Genomic DNA, 17,456 nt, shown 5'->3' with positions numbered 1-17,456 from the left:
AAGAAATCATTTGTGCAATTTCCAGATGGCTGTCATTTGTCAGAAATGGTCATTTGCTGTATCTATTATCATTGGGGAAATTGTGGAACATAGCATGCAAATCTAGCGTTTGTTATTTACTCTATCATCATAGTCTTTCAGTATCATTTAACTATCCTGCTAATTGCTTCATTATGAAAACATATTTATTTCTCCTCAATTTTAATAAATCTCCCTTTCAAAACTGTTTCCTCGGAATCTATCTAAAGTGATTACCCACCTAATTATCTCTTTATGTGGGGGTGGGGGTGGGGAGAGGAGTAGATTGAAGGAGGACGGTAGAAAAGCAAAAGTTAGGTTCGGACCTTCTTTTTTTTTTTTTTTTTAAGTGAGGCAAATGGGGTTAAGTGACTTGCCCAGGGTCACACAGCTAGTAAGTGTTAAGTGTCTGAGGCCGGATTTGAACTCAGGTACTCCTGACTCCAGGGCCGGTGCTCTATCCACTGTGCCACCTAGCTGACCCTCTTTTTGAGGTAGAAGTTAAGGAGTATGAGTTTGTTTTCATTGTCGATCTTGCTCTGGGAATCGGTGGGTTAGGCTGTGAGGGGTGAGAGATTGGGGACAGTTGCTTTAACTCTGGTGCAGCTGGCACTCCTCCCGGGAGGAAACCGTGTATAACCTCCAAGGGTTTGAAGAGCTGTCTTCCCCTAATCATGGCTAACTTTAGGCTTAGAAACACACTACAATTTAAAAAAAAATTCCCCCTGGAACAAGAAGTAAATTTCACATTTGGAAGATTCCTTCCCTCCATCTATCTACCATTCATTGATAGGCAATAATTATGACATTCAATGACAGCTTTGTCTCAGAGACTTGATGACAGATCGTAATAGAATGACAATTGTCTTTCATCCAGAGCTGAATATTCTATGTTACATTTAAAGGGCAGGACTGAGAACCTAATGTCTTTACTAGTTGGACTAGGTTCATAAGTGGACTGTGGATTCTCATCTTGTTGGCTATTAATTGAGAGCCTAGCACAAAAGTTAAATCTCTTTAAAATCACACATAGGGTGTTTTTTTAAAAAACAATAGTGAAAGAAAAATAGGAAACAACAAGAAAACATTTAAATGATGCCTCATAATGTGTTGTCATGGAAAGAATGTCACTTAGTCAACAAATATTTATTAAGTGTATAAATGCCAAATATTGTGCTAAGCACTGGGGATACAAAGAAGGGGAAAAGACAATCCCAACTATTGTCTAATGATGGATTCGGAATCAAGGGATTTGGGCTCAAATCCCTGCTTTGGCATTTATTACTTGTGTGATTTGGGGCAAGTCACTTAAACTTTCTGGGCTCCAGATTCCTCATTGTATGATAGAATTGGACTAGGTGACATATAAAGTCCCTTCTAAATTAAAAATTATGATTCAAGAAATTTCCTTTCTAAAAAAATTCATGTCAAGGTTAGGATGAAATATTAGCTAATTCACCATTAGCCTGAAAATCAAGTATAATGTAATCCTTAGAAGATGAGAGAGAATTCTATAATATTGTCATTGTTGAATTAACAACACTCAGAACAAATGATTAAGTACTCTATGTGTCTGGCTGGCAACTGTAAACCCACATTGGCAAGCAATCCCTTTTTGTTCTATTTAAAATGTAACATTAGCTTACTTTTGTTCACGTAATGTTTAGCCATCTAACATTAGAGTTTGGACTTTAGAAACGACATTTTCAATTAAATCAATATGAGGGAAATTTCTATACTTTGGTACTCATTTATAGGTGTTACCTTTAGGTGCTAAATGCATAAAAAATCCTAGAGTTTTTCTGAATATTTTCCATAGAATACAGGACTTCTTTGTTGTTTGAAACCTTGCCTTTTGGAATGGAATTGAAGGTATAAAATAATGTGGGTAATTAAGAAATTAAATAGCATGACTTTTCATAATGACCAACAACATAGTTCATTGTAATCAACATATAATATTTACACATTGATAAGATGATGTGATAATTATTGTTGATATAAACAATAATTTTGCATAACATGCATATATGTCTACAAACTCATAAATACACATTTATTGGTCATAATTCATAGTTGCAATTTGTAAACTTGAGATAAAGGTCTGCATTCTATTTCCAATTCCCTAAACTATACACAACTCTTGGTACTAAAAGGAAATTATGACACAGGGGAACTTTTCCATTTACCCAAATGCACTAAAGAGCTGCCTTTCTCAGAAATAATTGATGTTTTTAAAAATATGGTAATAATTTTAAAAAACATAGCCAAAATCCAGATACATCAAAAAATGTTGGAACCAAAAATCCAGACTAGGAATAAGTGATTTGCTTTTTCTTTTCTGGTTTAACTAAAAGAGGAATAAAATAAATCTGAAATTTCTTATTCTAAGCATTTTGTACTTAATTGTGGAATTTAATGTTTTATGGTAAGGCTATGAGGAAAAATTAGAAAAGTAGTATGCTATTTGAAGTAAATTTCACTGGAAATGTTATTTTTCATGCTTTTGTCATTTCAGTGTTCTTTTTGTTTCGCAACTTCCAGTTATAATTATACTGCAACACTTGATACCAAAAAGAAACATAAAACAATTCCCTGAATTTCTAGTGAATGTTTGCCCAAATAGACTTTAAAGAGAATATAATATCATAATCTCTTACAGAAAAGCCAAATGCCAAAAATCAATGAATGACAACATATTACATATTTATTGTATCCTTCAATATTCAAAGAGTCTGTGATTTTGTGAACTGTGTACCCCCTCCATGGATGCAGACTGCAACCACATTCACTTAGTAGTTAATTTTTGATAGTTGCTACTGTCAAGAAATTCATCAATCTGGTCGTGAGACATATTTTCTTTATTTTACCAAAAAAACCAAACAAACTAAAAAAACCTTATATCTTAACACATTAGATAAGCAAAAATGAATAATTCATCTCTTCTAAAATGCTTGAATATTATGATTAATACAGGAAGAACCATAAAGTTACCCAAAGATCAATCTAACTATAGCCACATTTTTTGATTATCCCTAATACCTGGTGAGAGCAGTGTTAAACATAGTGTTTTTATTTTGGAAAATAATATTTTTGTTCAACAGGATTACCTTCTAAATTGTGCTTTTCTAAGGTTAAACTTTCTCTATTTAGTGAGCACATATTGGCTGAAAGGAGGCATTTCTTGGTGCCTTGCTCTTAATATCTTCCCCTTCTCCTGTTGCCCCTTAAAAAGCCTTCCATGGAAGTTGTATCTATTTTGTACGCATTTAATTAAACACATGTTGTCTCCCTTGTTAGAATGTAAGCTCCTTAAGGGTAGGGATTGTCCTTTTGCATTTATTTGTATTGCACATGGCGCTATTAAGCACTGAATCCATGCCTGTTGCATTGATTTGTTGACTTGTTGACTGTCACTGGGTGAGTAGGATAATTGAAAAAAAAATATTAGATGGTAGGAAGAGTCAAAACAGGAAATCAAACATTTATGTCAGATAGATAATTCATGTATAGGCAATCAAAAGGAGTCTATGCAACTATTTGTAACAATCAGCATTTTAAATCATCCCCACAGGCTAAAATAATAACCCAAGATAAAATGATATGCATAAAGTTCAAAAATTTAAAAATCTAAGATGAGGCAGACCTACTTTTCTACCAGTTTCCATGAAAAGGAGTCAGGGGTATTAGATAAATAATCACAAGCTCAATAAGTACTAACAGTAATGAAAAGCAAATCAATAAATAAAAACAATCCTATTTTGCATTAATAGGAGGGTAGAAATGAAAGAATCATTTTGTTATACTTTCTTAGTTAGACAATATCTAGGATGTTATGTTCCACTAGGGTGGAATGTCACATTAAAAAGATCATAGCTAAAGATCATTTGGCCTAAGAAAGCAGTGTGCTAGTTATAGTGTCAAAGAACCAGAACCTAGATCCCATCTCTGATACCGAGTCCCTGTGTGACCTTTGATAAATTACTTAAATATTCCCTTTTTTCATTTTCCTCAAGAATCAAATGAGAAGTTTGGACAAGTTAGCCTCTGTGGTCCCTTTCAGTTTATAAGCTATGATCTTTGTCTCCCAGGAGGATGGGAAGGAATCTGGAAACCATCTCCCATGAGTATCAGTTGTAGGAACTAGAGATGCTAATTTACCTAAGGTGTGATCATGGACTTCAAGTATTTGAAGGACTGCCACGTGGGGGAAGTAGTAAAATTTTGTTGTGCTTCACTACAGGATTGAAGTAGGCCCAACAGGCTGGATCTTACAGAACTTCAGATCTCATTTTGATGTGTAGAATTTCTTACAAAGAGGAGTCAGCAGTGGAATGGGCTGCCTTAGAAAGGAATCACTTCCTTGGAACTGGAAGTGTTCAAAGATGGTGCTGGGAGCTCATTTGTTACATATGTTGTAAGGATTCCTGCATTGGACAAGAAGTTCAGAGGAGTAACTTCTATTTTCCTTTCCAACTCTGAGACCCTATGAAATTGGAAACCTTGATAATACAAGGGTTTATTTCATATTAAAATATAATATTTTACTGGTTCAGTTTCAGAGGTAGCCTGGAAGTGAAATATTTCTAGAAAAAAAAGTAAATTTCTAAATTTTCCTCCACAAACACAAACATTTATTTGCAAGTTTCTTGTACAAGGAGTAGACTTATACAAGTTTTCACGGAGAAAGGAATGTCAGAATCAAAGTGAGCTGGAGCCACTCCCATTAGAGCTGGAGACAACTGTTAAATTTTCAGTATGAGCATTTATACTTTGTAAATTAGCAAGTCCTATAAATCAGGGCTTCATTTATTGTTTTATTAGTTGTCTAGACCTAAGAAAGCATTGGAGAAAATGTTAATGATTTAGATTGAACTTCAAAGTATGTCCTGATTTTCAGAGAAGTAGTTGTTAAATATTTACTAGCATACTCCTGACCATCCCCATGTTAAAAGTTGACAAAGATTAACACACAAATACACGACGGGAAGAAATGAGTGATGTATTGAAACTTTAGGTGATATCATGGTGACCAATGTAAGATACTAAGGAGGGTTAACTCTGACCTAGAAAGTCATGGCTGATGAGTATGGAGGAAATATAACATATTAGTCCTGGAAGAGTCATACTATAGCTCTCTAAACACATGCATTTATATATAGATATATAGAGATAGAAATATATAGGTTACAGATATAGACACCTATATCTGTAACCTATATATTTCTGTCTCTCCATATCTCTATATTTCTATCTCCCTGGGGGCCCTTAATCATACTCATAAACAAACCCTCACCCACACCCATATTAATGGATCCAAACTCTTACTGTCATTTCTTAGGAAGTTATTTAGCAGTTGGAAAAGTGGAAAACTATCCCAAGAATCTTGTGGCTGAGCCTCTAGTGCTGAATCCATGTCCACAGTAAATAATGACCAAAACTTCTCTGCATGTTCAGCCAATAGATCTGGCCACCAAGCAAATGCCTAACAAAGGGTAAAGAAAGGAGATTTGTTAGCAACATAAAAATATGCCCATGCCTATACTTATTAACATTGTGAATGTTCTTAAATAAAAGGAATACTTTTTTCAAGAAAAATGAAATTTTGCATGAATAATAAAAGAAAAATAAAAAACAGAAACAATGGCCTATTATGGTATGAAAAATAAACATCTCTGAAATCTAAGGATTAATATTTAATTTAAAAAACAGTTCCCTTGGCTGGATCTTTTAAAAAATATTTCCAAAACGTGATTAATTGCCTGTATTATATTTTCAATAGACAAAAAACTAGAACAATTCCCCTCATTCACACTTTTAAGAAAATGTTAGTTTCATAATAGTTTGACACAATGAAAAAGAACATACCTTAATTTGAAAATACCAGCTATTTAAATTATTGTTGTAATTAATTTTCTTTTTAGAACAAGCCATTTTAAAATTCCATTTACTTTCAGGTTTATACCTGAAAAATTTATTGAACTTCTACTTTTAAGAAAATTAACTATTCAATATTGAATTCTAAGATATTGCTATAAAATAGTTAATTCATAGTGACTATAGGCTCCAAAGAATTGGTGATTAAAAGGAGTTGAGATCAGGCTATGTATGGAGAGAACCTTAAGTAAGCCAATTTTAAAGATTCTTGCTAGATATTATGTTTTCTTTAAACAATGGATATGGAATACAAACAGAAAACTTGAGAAATGAAGCAAGATTTTCACTCCATATTTTTCCTTTCTTTTAGAGGTATATTGGTGATAAACAAGAAAGGACTCTCAGGATACTCACAGTGAATGATGAGAGATAGAATGTGTCTGGGACACAGTACTTGCCTAATAAATGCTTAATGGTTGATTAAGTAATATCACCATACTTCAAGGAAAAATTTTCAAAGTTATACATCAGTTATAATATAGTCACTGCTTCTAAAATAAGTAAAAATTAAGAAAATAACAATCATGCTGTTCTAGGACACTTAGATAACAGCAATTCCTTACCTACTTTTTAAGGTTAATGCTCATAGTAGTCTGCAAGAAGAGTGAGACTAGAAGGAATATGAGTTTCTGACAGTTTCTGACTAGCCAGATTCTGAGTTTTTCCTCCAAAATTTAATCAAGTCTTTGGAAGAGCCTACAAAAAATCCTATTGTGAAGCTCTGTCAGATAGAAGGTGAGCCCATTTTCTCCAAAGTTATACCAGTGGGATGTAAGTTCTGATAAACTCTACCAAGCTGGAAAGGTCTTCCTTATCCATGGTCCAGGTATGCAAATTCATTCTCTCTGAAGGCCAGTTTAAAGAGAAGCTCATCTGGGGCAGTGAGGTGGCGTAGTAGATAAAGCACCAGCCCTGGATTCAGGAGGACGTGAGTTCAAATCTGGCCTCAGACACTTGACACTTACTAGCTGTGTGACCCTGGGCAAGTCACTTAACCCTCATTGCCTCACCAAAAAGAGAGAGAGAGAGAGAGAGAGAGAGAGAGAGAGAGAGAGAGAGAGAGAGAGAGAGAGAGAGAGAGAGAGAGAGAGAGAGAGAGAGAGAGAAGCTTGTTACCACAAGCTTGGACACTAAATAATTACGTTTTTTTTTTTAGCCATAGTCATCTATAAAACATAAAAAAACAAAGTAGTCCTCAATCCGTTGACTGTATGGCAGTAACATCTCCCTTATTCCACAGTGATGGTTGTAGAAAGGAAGTGAAAGGAGGAAAGAAGGGAAGAAGGAACGTAGGAATGAAGAAGCAGGTCACTGAATTCCTGTCCTCTGTCCATCTAAGACCTAGCACCACCTCATCTAGGGCTTCAGATGCCATATCTAACACTCAAACAACAAAGGTCTCTAATGCCAGTTGGAGAACTGAGTCGCTGTTCCATGTATGGGATATCTGCTGGATATATGTACCTCCATTCTCTATCATCTTGGAATGAAGTGTTTTATGTGAATTTAGTCTGTCCTTTGAAAACACTATCATCAAGGTATTTATTGATTCAGACTATTGGCCCCAACTACAGAGTATTTAGGGAACAACATCAAACCAATGCCATCATGAGATCCTGGAGGGTGTGGCCTCAACTGACTAGCACTTCTATGCTTCTATGGTGATTAGGAGCTGATTTCTGCTAAGGCAGCATCTCCTTCCCCTGCTACTTCTTCCCAAACTTTTGTCATTATTCCTACAGAACCATACCCTCCTTTAGTTCCCTTCCTTCTCAACTCTTTTATGTTTATTTCTCCATTTACTTATTTTTATCCATCACTAGAATATAAGGTACTTGAGGGTGGAATAACTTTTTGTTTTTGTATCTCTAGCACAGTTAGGTGGTGCATCTTCCTGACTTCACGTTAGCCCTCAGACACTTAGTAGCTGCATGACCCTGGGTAAGTCACTTTACCCTGTTGGCATCAGTTCTTCATCTGTAAAATGAGCTGGAGAAGGAAATGGCAAACCACTCTAGTATCTTTGCCAAGAAAATTCCAATTGGGGCCCAATTGGATACAACTGAAATGACTGAACCACAAAACCCCTAACATAGGGTTTTTCATATAGCAGGTGCTTAATGATTGCTTGTTGAATTGAATTGATTGGCATAATGGAGAACATATTGGATCATGCATAGGCTCCTGGATTTTTGTCCTTACTCTACCACTAATTAGTGGTGTGTCCTTGAGCAAATTGAGATATCAGGATTTGCTTTCTTCATCTACTAGATGATGTCTACAGCTCCTAAGTTCTATATAGACAAACTAGAGGACTGCAAGAGTCTACTAGAGAGTATTATTAGAGCATCTAGTTCTTCTGGAGTTGTGTCAATTACAACACCTTTTAGTTGGATAGACTTATTGGTTCAACCAAAAATTCTTGTCAATAATATCTAAGAGGAAAAAAATATCCAAAAGGTCTGTTATTGGGAGTAGATATTTAGTCTTGAAGCTCACCAGAAAAGATTATACAACCTTCATAAGAAGAAGAAAGAGGAAGAATTCTGAGGTAGGGCTGAAAGAGGAGGTCAAGAGGCCTTGAGAGTGAGGAAGAAAAAAGTCTTATAAGGAAAGTTACTGTCAAAGATCTGAAGGAGATGAAACCTGCTTATCTGAAAATTTGCCGAAGGATAGAAACAACCTTTTAGCCCTGAAAAGTAAACTGCCACTGTGAACAGAAGCAGAATGGAAATAAAAGGACCTGACACATGAGCCACTTGAAGGTCTCTTGGAGGCAGATAGATTAACCTCTGCCAAGGGAGTTGATCTGGGTACTCTTTCAAGGAGTCAGGAAACTCGGGTTTGAACATACAACAAAAGAAATATTAGACCAGAGAGCTAGAACACTAGCTGATTCACTTTGGAAATGACATAGCAAGCCAGAAAATTCACTCCCCATAAATGTTCAGAGAAAGTTGGATTTATCAGTGAATGAAAAAATCCCCAAGACACATTGATTCACTGAGATGGATAATAGGAAATTTGGTGATATGTAATTAGTCACTGGCAACACACACCCATACAGCACCACAACACCTAGCCTAATTAGAGAATGACTCATACTCTTGAGCTTCAAAGAGGAGGATAAAAATGTCTTTAAAAATTAGAAATAATCAGAATTGTTGGTTTTTTAAAATAATATAGTGTCATCAAATAAAGAGTTCCATACTAGACAAGTGGATAAAACAATGTTACTTTGTGTGAGATGGGACACATACCTCTCTTCCCTGAGGGAATCCAAGGATTTGAAAGCATTGTAGAATGGGAAAACATTACAATATTAAAAAATATAACAAGAATTAATTGTCATAGCTTTATTATGAAGCCTGTGTTTTCTGTCTCCAGTTGCTGTACAGTGATTTTCTTGTATGAAGGTGGCCTGTATTCAATAGACTTAATTTTTTTTTTGGAGGTTGGAAAATAATATCAGTTTTTTGTTTTGTTGGTACCCATTATATTTTAATATGTATATTAGTTTTCCTGCAAATTTTAATTGTAATTGAAATGAGTATGTAACATTTAATAATTACCTTTAAATGGTAGGAAATGAAGATCACAATAGAGTAATGAGTTTGAACCTTGCATAATTACCATTTTCCTTATTGGTGCTAGTAAAGACAATATCATATTTGTAAAACCTACAGAACTATTCAGGCCATAAAGAATCTATCTCTTTTATAGAAAAGTACGCTGTAATTGGTATCCAATCAGAATTAGTTTTTTTTTTAATTTGAAAAAGCCTAATACTCTGATGATAATGCTTTGCAACAAAAGACAAAGAAAAAAACACATCTATTTTATCAAATAATCATTTGCAGTGTAACACAGCAGTGATACTAGTGTAGAATAGAACCTCCTGGGAATTCATCTCAAATTATTGAAGCAGCTGTTTCTTCAGTTTAAAATAAAATATCCATAACAAGTTCACACATGACAGATGCAAGGTAAAAACTAGATTCCACAGTGTGAGTGAAAAGCAGATGTTTTGAATGATCATATTTATAACCAGATACAATAAATCTTCGTTTAACCATGGTATGGTTTCATGGATATCTTTATTCAAGGAGTTGTTTAAAATGTACTTCCTGTAGTTTCTTACATCTTTTGAGAGCAAGGCTTCATTAAATGTAAATACTCTATAAATGATATATATCTGTTCTTGTATATCCCTGCTCACTTCTTGTGGTTCCCCAGTAACCAAATTGATTCTATAGTACTCAATTTTATTAAGCCTTATGTAAAGAGAGCTTCCTATTTCCTCCTCCAGCAAAAACAAAAAGAAAAGAAATGAAAAGGAAAGAAAGGAAAGAAAAAAGGGAGAAAAAAGATGAAAAAGAAGAAATCTTTGTGAATAAAACCCTGATCTTATGTGGAGTCATTTTTAGGGTTTAAAATAGAAGAATCAATATTGTTTTTAGCATGTTAAAATAATCCTAATTTGAAATTAGTATCTGAAAACCATTGCTTCTTATCAATTAAAACATTATGAAAACTGATATATAGCTAGCATTTCTGTAGGCTTTAAGGTTAGCAAAACACTTTATTTATGTTAATTGAATTTCAAGACTTGAGGAGCTTGAGTAAAAGAGGTAGAAATTTGAAGTCAGTCCACTTCTTGGAAGTTCTGATTAGATACTACATGAACAACCCTTAAAACATTATAGAGATGAAAGTTATTGTGACCATCTCCAAAGCCAAAATTACTCTCTTCTTTGTGCTGTCATTACTCTTTGTACATCTCAGTAGACTTGTACATTATGTCTTTTATTTATAGATATCTGTGTACAAGTCTCACTTTTCCTACCTAACCCTAAGCTCCAAGAGAGATATGGGAGGCAGTGGGATATAGTAGAAATACTGCTGGCCTTGGATTTGTCAATCCCACCTCAAACACTTACTAGCTGAGCAAATCTATTAACCTGAGCCTTAGTTTCCTCATTTGTAAAATAAAGAGGTTGCCCTGGATGACCTCTAAGGTCACTTCTAGCTCTAAATCCATGATTCCTTGTCTGATTCTTCATTCTGTCCCCTCAAAATAACCTGCTCATTCCCCTGCACATGGCAGATACTCAATACCTGTACATGTTTTCTTGAACCAAATTGCTTTAAAACTACGCATGTTTTCCGTGACATTTTGTCACCTTCTGGTACTATCACTAGTCTCTCTCTTTTTATGCCTTTCATTTTCTATTTCTGAACCAAGGATTCTATCAAGGGAATGCAAGTGTAATTTGATTTCTGTTCATTTTACATAAACTTCCTTCCCCGAAGGTGAGTGGCCTGATGTACAGCAAGGATCATGGCTAACCTGCTCTTTAGTGTTGCTTCCATTAAAGGGAAGAGAAGTGCCTGGAGCATTATTCTACATTAAAAACATTTTCCTCACCTCTGAATGATGCTCTTCATTCTGCTGTAATACCTCTATGCAGAGCTCTGCTAGATGAAGGACCTCCTCTAGCTTTCTAGCAGGAGATGCTTGGTTCATGATCTCTACAGCAAAAAAGAGAATTACAATGGTATTACCTTGGAAAGTTTCAATCAAGACAAACACATATTCTAATAGTGCTGGAATTGAGTGTAGATGGATGGTATTTGGGTTTCTTTTTGGAAGGAATAAGTGATTCAAGACAACAGATACTTTACAATACAAATGAATATACAATAGTAACAACAGCGAATCCCAGTTCACCAGATTACAGAAAATATTTCACCCTCAAAGCAATCACAGGCAATTGGGAGTGCTTTTCTGTTTAATACAGAAGAACTAACAGGTGCATCAGTACATTAGATGCTCAACTTCTGTAACAAACAATTTATAATTTTCTTCAAGGTCAGGAATACAAAGAGAGAAGCTACCATGGATTTTTTTCACTCTCTCCTCCTTTCATTGTATCATCAATACAATGCCATCCTCACACATGAGTCATCCTTGCAATTTGTGGAACCTGGTTTTGTGGTTGTTGTTGTTGCTATTGAAATTCCAAGCCTGAAATGTCTATAGTTTAGGTGATCACAAAATTGAAAAAAAAATTAAAAGTACAAAGTCACGTAAAACCACTCTGACAGCATGCAATTAACTGATTTCCTTCCCAGCTCTCCCTTCTAAATAACCCATAGTTCTTTGAAGCTGAAGGTTCTTTCATTATTGTAGCAAAACTGGTGCTCTAAAAAGACAGGTCATAATAGGATTATAAGGTAGTGATCCAAAACTCAGTACCAATGAAAGCAAATAGCTCATTGAAAAGACACAACTAATTTGGCAGGAATGAGAGTTGAATGCTGCCAGTATTGAAAATGTTTCAAAAGTTGATATACAGAAGAAAACTTCAAGTAGGAAGTAAAAGGCATTCAAAATAAGTAGGTCTTTGGCTGGATGGGCCTACTATTTCAAGGAAGCTGTAGGAAGGGAATTACAGTTTCTTAGGAAATCAAGCTCTCTTGTCTGGGGAGCCTGGAGACTCTTTTTTTCCTATTGAAGAGCTGTCTCCATTTTCTCACCACTCCGTCAGATTTACTTGGTAGAAGAGTCTTCTCTACTTTATTTCCAGTTCTTTGTCAGGTGAGAAAATGTTCTCTTTCTTCATTTTTTGTTCAGGAGTGTCTAGGATACCTAGCCACTTTCTTTTCTCACTCAAATTTATCTTCTTTCTCCTCTTTTCTTCTTTATTCAACAACAGGTGGAGAAATGGGTATGTGTGATGAGGGAGAAGGGCTATTTGGATAGGCTTTGGGGGAAGATAGGCCATATAAAAGCATATCTTTTTCACTACCCCAGGTCCATCCCTGCCCTTTCAGTGCCACCATATACCCCAGCCAGATGTAAGCATCTGCTGTCTAACCTGTCCCAAGGATAAAGGAGTATGGAAACCCAGATTCTCTGGAAAATGCTGAGTGTGAACCATGTCTCCAAAGTCACAAACACCATTGATCTACAATTCCATTCACTATTCAGATAAAAAACAAAGTCTCTAATTTAAGGAGCTCAGATTCATACATTCTTAACTATGCAAGGGACATTTGAAGGATACAATAGTTTTCTACCTCCTAAAGACAGGAAGTTCATTCTTTAAGGGTCCTTTTGCATCGTTGGACAGATCTAATTAAAACAATCTAGTAGGATAGATATCATATGCACATCCAAATAAAGTGAGTGCCAAACAAATGAGGTACAATTTTAGTATTGATTGAACCACTCCCCTGAACAAACATTCATGTCCTTGAAAATACAGTTTATGCCAGGGGTCAGCTAATTACCACTCAAGGACCAAATGTGGTACACCACCTGTTTTTGTTTTTTTTTACAGCATGCAAGCTAAGAATGATTTTTACAGCTTTTGAATACAATATCACTATTTTAAAATGTAAAAAAAAACATTCTTAACTTGTGGACTCTACAAAAACAGAAGATGGGCAAGATTTGGCCCAATGAACCACATTACAAGGCAGTAATGTGCTGACTCTTGTTTTACACAACTACTTATAACCAAGTTGTAGGTAATACCCTACTCTTGACAAATTTATGCCCAGAAAGTTATGGGTGACTGCCTACTTCTGTCCAGCATTCGTTTTTCCAGTGTCCTTCCAATTATCTATAATTTTAAACTCATCTGAGATCTATATATACTAAGATTTTAAGCCATATAGTGTGACTACTGGGATAATATTTAAGAAGGATTTTATAGTAATGAGCAGTCTGGAATCTTTCAAAGTAAGACATTCTATTCAACCTGATTTAATCTTACTCATTTCTGGGCCTTACTCATAATTTAGACATAGTATCTATTGAAAAGATATATACTTTGGAAGAACAAAAGGTCAGGAATTTCAAAGAAACTAGGGAAAAAGATGTAAAGGAAGGAGACTTAGCAGTATCAGACTGTAAACTGTATTATAAGGTGAGAGCATTGTACAAGTGCAAAATTAATAATTTGATTATTTAAATTAAAATTTTATTGTATAAATAAAACCAATGTAGCCAGATAGGATCTGATTGTGTTGGAATACTGCTGTGGTGTAGGAAATGATGAGCTGGTTAATTCAGAAAAACATAGAAAGACTTGTACCTATGAGGGAATATGCTACCCAGAAAGAGATGACAAGTGAAAATATGGTCTTACAAAAGAAAAGAAAAGACATATATATATATATATATATATATACACTGATGAACTAATTTGACAAGTCACTTGCCCAGCTAGTCTGGACAATATTACTTTTTACCTACTTCAGCTCATTTATCAAGTTTCTTTCACAATGCAGTGCTTTTTACTCCAGAGACTAATATTCTTGGGCCTAATACAATCATTACATTGACTGCCATGAAAAAAGCATATTTGTATAACCTCAGAACCACTAAAGAAGCCTCCATTTTTATGCAAGGCATTTTCTATGACATCAGTAAACATTTTTTGGTCAACATATATATTTCTGTTTTACTTCTCACTTGATGTCAATATTCAGCAAGTCACTGAATGAAGTTATCTCCACAGTCATGTATATCATAGTTTTATAAACTTAGTGTATGCAGACACCTTTCAGGGCTACATTATGCTTTTCCTACTGAGTCAAATACCATTTTAAAATCACTGAACCATAAACACAGTGGGATCTGTATTTTCTACATCTCTTAGTGAATTGTCTGATTCTAAAGGTGTGGTTAGATGTAGAAATCACCCACAAAGCTTGTCTTTCTTCCTCTCACATTTTCATCAAAAATGCCTTTGAAGCTTGCACAGACATTTCACATAAATATCCTCTAGAGATGGCTGTAAGATTGCATACAGGTGTATGAGTTGGTAGTTACCTTTTTTTGAAAGTTGGGTGGGAGCAAACAGCATTCTTTTGTAATCTTCCCTTATTTGAGCTATCTTAAGGATAGATCACAAGTGTCTTTGAAATTGTACTGTTTACAATATGGATTTATTTCTGTTTTTATTCAGTTGGGTCCAGTGACTCTCCTGCCAGTGACTGATAATGGGGATAGGTCACTATAAAAATGCCTCTTAATATGTTCTAGGTTCATATGGAAATGTTAATCTACAAATGCCTTGATATAACTTGGTTTAGCTCCAAGATCTCACAGCCCTCTTTCCTCAACTCCTTTTCATTCTTTTTTGAGGCAAACTTCTGAATCCATTTATTTTTCTCTTCTATATGATTATGTAGATGAGCTTCTACTCTAAACTGGTCCTGTCTTCTACTTCGCTGTCTCTCTGGCTTGGCTGACTATTGGCAAATATTTTCTGGGCTACTTGGGCCTCCTTGTGGTAATTGTTCTGTATCAGCTAAACCACCTGGAAATTTGACTTAATGCCTTTACTTTTGTCCAGTTCCCACTTTCTGAAATTGCCATAAGTTGAACAGGTTGGGTGGGAGTGGCTGTAAATTCACAGGTTAACTTTTTATATTTTTCCTTTTCCTTTTTTTCCTAATATGAAATTTACTTTGACTTCTACTCTAACAATTTAGTAACATGACTATGCACAGACAAATGACTCTTAAATGCTCACTCTCTGTAAATAGTTACTGCTCATCTGTTAAATTGATTCTTATGATGTTTTGTGCTGGGTGTGTATAGGGCCTATCAGCTTTTTGAAAATAGTAAAGTCTCCATATCCGACAAGAATGCAGCTTCTAAATAATCTAGAAGTCTTTTGCTTATTTAATATCTTTTTTTTTTGTTTTGTAGTGAGGCAATTGGGGTTAAGTGACTTGCCCAGGGTCACACAGCTAGTAAGTGTTAAGTGTCTGAGGCTGGATTTGAACTCAGGTCTTCCTGACTCCAAGGCTGGTGCTCTATCCACTGTGCCACCTAGCTGCCCCGCTTATTTAATATCTTGATCTCAATTCATATTTTCCAATACATTTTTTCTATCCTTTCCTATATCTACCTTCACATTCATGTTACGGAGTTGACAAGATTGATGTTAACTTCACTTGGATGTTCTGTAAGGTTCTTTATAGAATTCCCCTACTTCCTCTACAATAGGTATTGTTATATAAGCCATCATTATCACAATAGTAGCCTGTTTATTTATGTTCTCTGTAAACACTGCAAGGCAAGAGGATCAAATGTTCCATGAAACAATGGCCTTCCTGTGTACCCAGATGTGAGGAGGAAATCTGTCACTTCTCTCTTTGCCTCTCCAAGGGGAACCTGGGAACTCTCCCTCCATTTAACTGTACCTCTTTCATGTCTTCTTGTTCTTATATAGCAGACATGCTATTATGGAGATGTTCCATTTCCTACAGTCCTATATCAACTCAGTGGTCACAAATCAATCACCTATGGAGAGCACCAAGAGTCTAATATCTGTAGATGCCTTTTCTGTCATTCTTGCTACAGAAAGATGTAGCACAGGTCTTTGGACAACTTTATACCCTCTCTCCTCATTGTAATATTATTTTCCAAAAAAAAATCCCTAAATGGATACTAAGTTACTAACTTTCCAACCTTCAGGTGATAAACTTTTATTTAGTGCAGCTTGTCTTATACAATGGACACTCAAGACTGTACTTAAACCCTTTCCACTGTGAGAAAATTATTAATAAAATAATTAATTATAGGGGTTTGGGACTCCCAGAAGCCATCTCTGAGAGAGCCTGGCCAGTCCAGAGTCAGGAAGTTACTTCATTCAAAACCACACCCACCTGAAAGCCTTGTTCCCTCCAGAGAATCTGTTCTCTGGTCTTTGACATCAGCACAACTATGCTGATCCACCCTCAAATCCAGTGAACCAATAGATCTGAATGATGCTAGCCAATTAGCTTTAAGCAGTGTGTAAGGGCCACCTCTCTTGCTTCCCTCAGAAAGTTTATGTGCCCTGATCCCTCTCTTGGCCCAAAAATGGTGAGAGCAGAGGCATCCCACTATGGTTCACCAGTCTCTCTCTTCCCCTAGGATTTCCTATTTTTCAGAGCCATGTGTGCTCTCTTTACTAATATTTAATATGCTGTAATAAATGCTTAATGCCCCCAAACTGGTGCAGTAGCCTCTAATTTCTGAGTAACAAATCTATAATAAACCCCAGCTAATTTTCTCTAAACTTGGGACAGTAATAGGGCCACCACATTTAATTTTATTTGCCATACCACCCTGAGAAGAGCTATCAGATCTTACATTCCATTATCAAAACCTTTAAGAACCTCAAAGTAGGACTTTGGTATGACTTGTACAAAGAATAAATTTTATAGAGGCTCTGAGGACAAATTAAACACTACAGACTAGAATGGTCATGGTAATGATAAAGTGGGCGTTTCAAGGACCATTTGGAGTAGACTTCAGGGGTGATCTATTCCAACTACTTCATTTAACGTATAAGAAGTAAACTTAGGCCAAGGGAGCTTAAATGACTTGCCCAGGATTATGGAGGTAGTAAGTGGAAAGGGCATTCAAAGCAGAGGGATGGGGGGTGGGAGTCCACTGTTAATATCAGTCATGATGAGGGGAGTAGTCTGAT

At 35.6% G+C, this 17,456-nt stretch overlaps 1 protein-coding gene across 13 annotated transcripts in view; it reads right to left on the bottom strand.

Moving 5' to 3' along the window:
- Positions 1–17,456, bottom strand: part of CADPS2 (calcium dependent secretion activator 2) — a 746,428-nt gene that overhangs the window by 122,917 nt on the left and 606,055 nt on the right. For all 13 annotated transcript variants that reach the window (XM_043965472.1, XM_043965471.1, XM_043965468.1 and 10 more), the window contains 3 exons: positions 11,384–11,487; positions 9,216–9,224; positions 5,347–5,503 (listed from right to left, as the gene is read on the bottom strand). In XM_043965472.1, the coding sequence (XP_043821407.1) occupies positions 5,347–5,503; positions 9,216–9,224; positions 11,384–11,487 (270 nt within the window). The remainder of the gene's footprint in view (positions 1–5,346; positions 5,504–9,215; positions 9,225–11,383; positions 11,488–17,456) is intronic.

This window comes from Dromiciops gliroides, chromosome 5, assembly GCF_019393635.1.
Source record: "Dromiciops gliroides isolate mDroGli1 chromosome 5, mDroGli1.pri, whole genome shotgun sequence".
Taxonomy (NCBI): Eukaryota; Metazoa; Chordata; class Mammalia; order Microbiotheria; family Microbiotheriidae; genus Dromiciops; species Dromiciops gliroides.
This window is presented reverse-complemented; position numbering and strand designations above follow the sequence as displayed.